At 48.1% G+C, this 8,083-nt stretch overlaps 1 protein-coding gene across 1 annotated transcript; it reads right to left on the reverse strand.

Moving 5' to 3' along the window:
* Positions 1–4,329: 4,329 nt before the first annotated feature.
* Positions 4,330–8,070, reverse strand: LOC135566175 (uncharacterized). Its single transcript, XM_065014007.1, has 3 exons — positions 5,268–8,070; positions 5,011–5,098; positions 4,330–4,881 (listed from the first exon to the last, which is right to left on the reverse strand). The coding sequence occupies exons 1-3, from the start codon at positions 8,034–8,036 to the stop codon at positions 4,736–4,738; spliced, it is 3,003 nt and encodes a 1,000-aa protein (XP_064870079.1). The 5' UTR covers positions 8,037–8,070; the 3' UTR covers positions 4,330–4,735.
* Positions 8,071–8,083: the final 13 nt, after the last annotated feature.

Genomic DNA, 8,083 nt, shown 5'->3' on the forward strand with positions numbered 1-8,083 from the left:
AAAGATTACTTTATCCTATCCTAGGTATTCCTTAAAGAGGTGGGGTTTCAGGTGTCTCCGGAAGGTGGTGATTGACTCCGCTGTCCTGGCGTCGTGAGGAGTTTGTTCCACCATTGGGGGCCAGAGCAGCGAACAGTTTTGACTGGGCTGAGCGGGAACTGTACTTCCTCAGTGGTAGGGAGGCGAGCAGGCCAGAGGTGGATGAACGCAGTGCCCTTGTTTGGGTGTAGGGCCTGATCAGAGCCTGGAGGTAGTGAGGTGCCGTTCCCCTCACAGCTCCGTAGGCAAGCACCATGGTCTTGTAGCGGATGCGAGCTTCAACTGGAAGCCAGTGGAGAGAGCGGAGGAGCGGGGTGACGTGAGAGAACTTGGGAAGGTTGAACACCAGACGGGCTGCGGCGTTCTGGATGAGTTGTAGGGGTTTAATGGCACAGGCAGGGAGCCCAGCCAACAGCGAGTTGCAGTAATCCAGACGGGAGATGACAAGTGCCTGGATTAGGACCTGCGCCGCTTCCTGTGTGAGGCAGGGTCGTACTCTGCGGATGTTGTAGAGCATGAACCTACAGGAACGGGCCACCGCCTTGATGTTATTTGAGAACGACAGGGTGTTGTCCAGGATCACGCCAAGGTTCTTAGCGCTCTGGGACGAGGACACAATGGAGTTGTCAACCGTGATGGCGAGATCATGGAACGGGCAGTCCTTCCCGGGAGGAAGAGCAGCTCCGTCTTGCCGAGGTTCAGCTTGAGGTGATGATCCGTCATCCACACTGATATGTCTGCCAGACATGCAGAGATGCGATTCGCCACCTGGTCGTCAGAAGTGGGAAAGGAGAAGATTAATTGTGTGTCGTCTGCATAGCAATGATAGGAGAGACCATGTGAGGTTATGACAGAGCCAAGTGACTTGGTGTATAGCGAGAATAGGAGAGGGCCTAGAACAGAGCCCTGGGGACACCAGTGGTGAGAGCACGTGGTGAGGAGACGGATTCTCGCCACGCCACCTGGTAGGAGCGACCTGTCAGGTAGGACGCAATCAAGCGTGGGCCGCGCCGGAGATGCCCAACTCGGAGAGGGTGGAGAGGAGGATCTGATGGTTCACAGTATCGAAGGCAGCCGATAGGTCTAGAAGGATGAGAGCAGAGGAGAGAGAGTTAGCTTTAGCAGTGCGGAGCGCCTCCGTGATACAGAGAAGAGCAGTCTCAGTTGAATGACTAGTCTTGAAACCTGACTGATTTGGATCAAGAAGGTCATTCTGAGAGAGATAGCGGGAGAGCTGGCCAAGGACGGCACGTTCAAGAGTTTTGGAGAGAAAAGAAAGAAGGGATACTGGTCTGTAGTTGTTGACATCGGAGGGATCGAGTGTAGGTTTTTTCAGAAGGGGTGCAACTCTCGCTCTCTTGAAGACGGGAGGGACGTAGCCAGCGGTCAGGGATGAGTTGATGAGCGAGGTGAGGTAAGGGAGAAGGTCACCGGAGATGGTCTGGAGAAGAGAGGAGGGGATAGGGTCAAGCGGGCAGGTTGTTGGGCGGCCGGCCGTCACAAGACGCGAGATGTCATCTGGAGAGAGAGGGGAGAAAGAGGTCAGAGCACAGGGTAGGGCAGTGTGAGCAGAACCAGCGGTGTCGTTTGACTTAGCAAACGAGGATCGGATGTCGTCGACCTTCTTTTCAAAATGGTTGACGAAGTTATCTGCAGAGAGGGAGGAGGGGGAGGGGGAGGAGGATTCAAGAGGGAGGAGAAGGTGGCAAAGAGCTTCCTAGGGTTAGAGGCAGATGCTTGGAATTTAGAGTGGTAGAAAGTGGCTTTAGCAGCAGAGACAGAGGAGGAAAATGTAGAGAGGAGGGAGTGAAAGGATGCCAGGTCCGCAGGGAGGCGAGTTTTCCTCCATTTCCGCTCGGCTGCCCGGAGCCCTGTTCTGTGAGCTCGCAATGAGTCGTCGAGCCACGGAGCGGGAGGGAGGACCGAGCCGGCCTGGAGGATAGGGGACATAGAGAGTCAAAGGATGCAGAAAGGGAGGAGAGGAGGGTTGAGGAGGCAGAATCAGGAGATAGGTTGGAGAAGGTTTGAGCAGAGGGAAGAGATGATAGGATGGAAGAGGAGAGAGTAGCGGGGAGAGAGAGCGAAGGTTGGGACGGCGCGATACCATCCGAGTAGGGGCAGTGTGGGAAGTGTTGGATGAGAGCGAGAGGGAAAAGGATACAAGGTAGTGGTCGGAGACTTGGGGGAGTTGCAATGAGGTTAGTGGAGGAACAGCATCTAGTAAAGATGAGGTCGAGCGTATTGCCTGCCTTGTGAGTAGGGGGAAGGTGAGAGGGTGAGGTCAAAAGAGGAGAGGAGTGGAAAGAAGGAGGCAGAGAGGAATGAGTCAAAGGTAGACGTGGGGAGGTTAAAGTCGCCCAGAACTGTGAGAGGTGAGCCGTCCTCAGGAAAGGAGCTTATCAAGGCATCAAGCTCATTGATGAACTCTCCGAGGGAACCTGGAGGGCGATAAATGATAAGGATGTTAAGCTTGAAAGGGCTGGTAACTGTGACAGCATGGAATTCAAAGGAGGCGATAGACAGATGGGTAAGGGGAGAAAGAGAGAATGACCACTTGGGAGAGATGAGGATCCCGGTGCCACCACCCCGCTGACCAGAAGCTCTCGGGGTGTGCGAGAGCACGTGGGCGGACGAAGAGAGAGCAGTAGGAGTAGCGGTGTTGTCTGTGGTGATCCATGTTTCCGTCAGAGCCAAGAAGTCGAGGGACTGGAGGGAGGCATAGGCTGAGATGAACTCTGCCTTGTTGGCCGCAGATCGGCAGTTCCAGAGGCTACCGGAGACCTGGAACTCCACGTGGGTCGTGCGCGCTGGGACCACCAGATTAGGGTGGCTGCGGCCATGCGGTGTGGAGCGTTTGTATGGTCTGTGCAGAGAGGAGAGAACAGGGATAGACAGACACATAGTTGACAGGCTAGAGAAGAGGCTACGCTAATGCAGAGGAGATTGGAATGACAAGTGGACTACACGTCTCGAATGTTCAGAAAGTTAAGCTTACGTAGCAAGAATCTAATTGACTAAAATGATTAAAATGATAGAGTACTGCTGGGGTAGGCTAGCTGCGTTGTTGACACCACCCTAATCAAGTCGTACCGTTGAGTGTGAAGTTTCTACAATGCTGCTTATCGGGAGCTAGCTGGCTAGCTAGCAGTGTTGGTTACGTTACGTTGCGTTAGGAGAACGACAATAGCTGGCTAGCTAACCTAGAAAATCGCTCTAGACTACACAATTATCTTTGAAACAAAGACGGCTATGTAGCTAGCTATGTAGCTAGCTACGATCAAACAAATCACACCGTTGGGACTGTAATGAAATGAAATGAAAAAGTGATACTACCTGTGGAGCGACGCGGAATGCGACCGGAATGCGAAAGTTCTATTCAGTAGACGTTGGCTGGCTATTGGCTAGCTAGGAGTGTCTCCTACGTTAAGGACGACAAAATAGCTGGCTAGCTAACCTCGGTGAATTAAGATAATCACTCTAAGACTACACACTCTAAACTACACAATTATCTTGGATACGAAGACAGCAAAGACAACTATGTAGCTATCTAATACTACACTAATCAAGTCGTTCGGTTGAGTGTGATGGTTACTACAGTGCTACGGTAGCCGGTGAACGTATGCTAGCTGGCTAGCTGCTAGGCAGATAGGAGGGCGACGAAATACGATAATAACGCAATTATCACTCTAAGACTCCACACTCTAAGCTACACAATTATCTTGGATACGAAGACAGCAAAGACAACTATGTAGCTAGCTATGTAGCTAGCTAACACTACACTAATCAAGTCGTTCAGTTGAGTGTGATAGTTACTACAGTGCTACGGTAGCCGGTGAACGTATGCTAGCTGGCTAGCTGCTAGGCAGATAGGAGGGCGACGAAATACGATAATAACGCAATTATCACTCTAAGACTCCACACTCTAAGCTACACAATTATCTTGGATACGAAGACAGCAAAGACAACTATGTAGCTAGCTATGTAGCTAGCTAACACTACACTAATCAAGACGTTCAGTTGAGTGTGATAGTTACTACAGTGCTACGGTAGACGGTGAACGTGTTGGACAGATAGGAGACGACGAAATACGATAATTACGCAATTATCTTTGATACAACGACGACTATGTAGCTAGCTAAGAGGAAATTGCTAAGATTAGACAAATCAGACCGTTGTACTATAATGAAATGTAATGAAATGTAATGAAAAAGTTATACAACCTGCAGACCGAAGCGCGGATGCGACCAGATCGCTCCAACCCGGAAGTCGATGGACAACGATAGATAGCTGCCTCTGATTGGGAACCATACCAGTCCAAACAAAGAAATAGATCACCTAGATTGCCCACCCTAGTCACACCCTGACCTAACCAACCACTTTGCCTATTTGATGGTTAGTCTGAGGGCATAGCAGGATTTCATATAAGTGTCTGGATTAGTGTCCCGCTCCTTGAAAGAAGCAGCTCTAGCCTTTAGCGCGGTGTGGATGTTGCCTGTAATCCATGGCTTCTGTCGGGGATATGTACATACGGTCACTGTGGGCACGACGTTGTCAATCCACTTATTGATGTAGCCTGTGACTGAGGTGGTATACTCCTCAATGCATGTGGATGAATCGCAGAACATATTACAGTCTGTGCTAGCAAAACAGTCAACATATGACAACAAATGAATGCAATCTCATTTAATGAGGAAAATTATCTTGGGTTGGAGAAGCTTCTAGTGATGGCTCTATACATTCTGGTGAAAAGGGAGGGTTTGCGACTCTTCTCTTCAGGTGGGAAGGAATATGCGATGTCATTTCCCTCTGGAGCAAAGGAGCCATGAGAATTTGTCCTCGACTCTGCAAAGAAAGACCATCCAGTATGTCATGGGTAACAATTCAGAGCAGAGTGCAATGTCTTTCCAAATGAATTAGTTGAACGCTAAAGTAATAATATCTTAGTCTTGAATGAGCAGCAGCAGGGCTTACCTGTAAAGTACACAGTAGGGGAAGTGTTCTGAGGCTGGTACTCCATAGACTTTTGAGGACAGTGGTCCTTTCTAACTTTCTTGGAACCCTGTTTGGTGGGAAAAGGCACATTAAAACAAACTGTTATATATCTTAAAGTACAGTATATCAACTGGAAAAAGGCAATACAATGCTAAAATACTGAATTATATAAACAAATAATATCTCATACATTCAAAAGCAGTGTTATTCATGAAAAATCTGTACTTGTACTATACCTTTATGTTAAAGCATATCTTGCTGAACATGGTTTTCTTGCTTTTCTTGGACTTGAAGATGGGGATCTGCTCTCCAGTACTGCTGGTGCTATCCCTTACCAAATCCAACATCCCTTCTACAATGTCACTGGTGGCCATGCTGGTACCGGACTCAAAAGTACATTTGGCATTGGCTTTGGTGATCATTTGATGACTTGAGCCAACTGATAAGGCATCCATCATTTTGTTGACCATGACCTTCGTGAGCTGATTCATTGTGTCACTATCCTCTGGCTTGCTCTGATTGAGCTGGATAGGAAAGACCATGCAAGTAGAGGTGCTTGGTTCATTCTGGACTGAAACATCAATGTTTATATTTTCATACTCATCTAACCACTGTTTTAGGAAGCCCTTCACTGTCTCTTCAGCAAATATCTGGAGAAGCTGAGAGGAGAGCTTCCTGGATATGGCACATTGTTCCTTTCCCCATTTCAGCCTTGAAAGAATGGAGTCTGAAGCACTTCTGGCTGCTGCCAATGTTAAGACCTGTGGAGTGCTGTGGCTGTCCTGAAGGGCTATCACTTTATCCACAAATTCATGACTGAAAATGTGGATGGTCCCAGTGGAAATTATTTTTCTCAATTTCCTAACAGCAGATCGGAGGTCGTCAGGATGAGAAGCACCCTGTCCATCTTCCTGTGTGTTCTCAACACTTTCCACCATTTCGTCCACTACCACCCCAGCAGCTTGCCTGACTTTGTCCACAAAGGATGGGGGAAGTAAGTTCTCTGTGTGAAACAAGTCCTGAATGATCATGTTTCTTACAATGGGAAAGTCAATCTGAGCAGATAATTCAGTGGGGATGGGAGTACCGGGCAAGGTGAAGTCCCATTCTGACTGTTTTGATTTTGAAGTAGGTGTTAGAGAGATGGAGGAGCGTGAAGAAGAGGTATTTCTTGTATTTTGGCTGTCAGCACTCCTACAACGGATCGTGCCAATATCCTCCAGCATGGATCCTGAGAGCTTAGTGGTTTTAGGTAGTAATTTGTGCGGAATGTCCACACAGGCATCGTTTCCACCAGGTGTAACACTGCTCTGGTTGACCTCAAGATGGCCGAGACTTGCTCTTTGTGAAGCAGGACTGATTTGACATGTAAATATTTGGATTGAACCAAGTGTTGTGTCTGACGTTTGAAGATCTTTTCTGAGAAACTCCGTAATCTTACTTTGCAGACTGTAGTAGATGTTACGAGCAACAGACCAGATTCTTTTCTCAGAAACCTGTCCAGTGGTGAGCAGGGAGGTTCCAGATACCATGTCAGATGATTGGGTGGTCTGGGTGAGCTCCTGCAGATCTTTCACTATGGTTTGTATAATATCAGTAGATGTGGTGGATGTAGATACAGACTGGAGGTACTTATCTGTTGTACCTTCCTCCACAATGTTAAATGACCTAGAGAGGACCTCACTCACTCCTTTCTCAGCTTTGGTTTGGAACTCATGACTAGAAAGTTTTTGGAGGCTCTTTGTTGAAAGACTGTGGGAAGATGCAATGCCTTTGGAGGTAGCCGTGCTGCAATCTAGACTTACTGGAGAGGTTCGCTCAGTAGAACCTTGGAGACGTTCAAACATGTCTTCACATGGTGTTGGGGACCTTGACAAGGAGATGTCTTTCAGCTGAGACAGAACACCACCTACCAATATGTTGACCTCAAGGGACATATCAGATATTTTCTTTCCTACTGTGGAGAAGCAAGGTGCATTTGATATCTGATCCTCGCATGAGGTCAAGATTGTTGAAATGACCTGTTTGGTACTATTGTTCATTAGACCCTCGTCTGTTTCAGTCAAGAGAAGTTTTGAACTCTCGCTGACACCCGTGTGTAGAGTCACTTCCTGGTTCAAACTGGGCAAGTGAGGCACACTCTTACTAGCTTGCGTCAAGTTCTGGCTTGCCAAACCAAGGTACTCCTTAGTCACAAGATGTCCAGAGTCCTCTGTGGGTGTATGGCTAGACATTCTTCTCTGCACGTCTGACCTCCGCCGGTGAATGGTGAAGCCCTTTAATGTCTTCTTAATATTTTTATATAAACTAGTGGTAGCAGACCAGATCCTGCTCTTTCGCTTTTGTGCATTTTCCTGGAGGTCAGGTTCTCTCTCCTCTACTTCTGCAGGTTGCGCCGAGCTCTGCAGGTCTTCCACAAATGTGTCAATGATGCCAAAGGCAGGAGAATCCGCACAAATAATCTTTGACAAGGTTCTCTGGTTTTGAACGGAACAAGACCTGGATGCTACAGAATAAGCAGGCTGTGCACTAGTTAAGCTACTGTTGGACCTTTTAACTAGGAACTCACTCACTGCTTGAGTGGTGTCTCTCTTGAATTCCTCACTTGAGAGTTTTCTAATACAATCTAACAGGGCATCAAGATCGTCAATGAAGCCAACATGCGATGCCAAAAACGTGATCTTGTCCTTGGGATCTTTCAGCAAATTCTGTTCGTTCTCGTCAACAAAAGCCACCATTGTGTCAGAGATCATGGCCATGACTTGCCCTGTTAGACTCTTGCTCTCTTGGTCAACTTTTTCAAGTTTAGCAGCCAGCTCTCTCACCATGCTCTCAGTCACCTTGGTCTGTGAGTCTCCCCTTACCGGTGTCACTTGAGAGGTTTGGCTAGCGGAGGCACTCGTAACGACCACTGATACGGCCGACTTGACATCTTTAATCACTTCTGCCATTACAGCAGGGGTCATCTTCGGAGAGCCTGCACTTCCAGATGGAGAATTGGACATGCATGCAAGTTTGGAGAGAGAACCTTGCAGGCTGTCCTGCACACAGG

Source organism: Oncorhynchus nerka, unplaced genomic scaffold, assembly GCF_034236695.1.
Source record: "Oncorhynchus nerka isolate Pitt River unplaced genomic scaffold, Oner_Uvic_2.0 unplaced_scaffold_6847, whole genome shotgun sequence".
NCBI lineage: Eukaryota > Metazoa > Chordata > Actinopteri > Salmoniformes > Salmonidae > Oncorhynchus > Oncorhynchus nerka.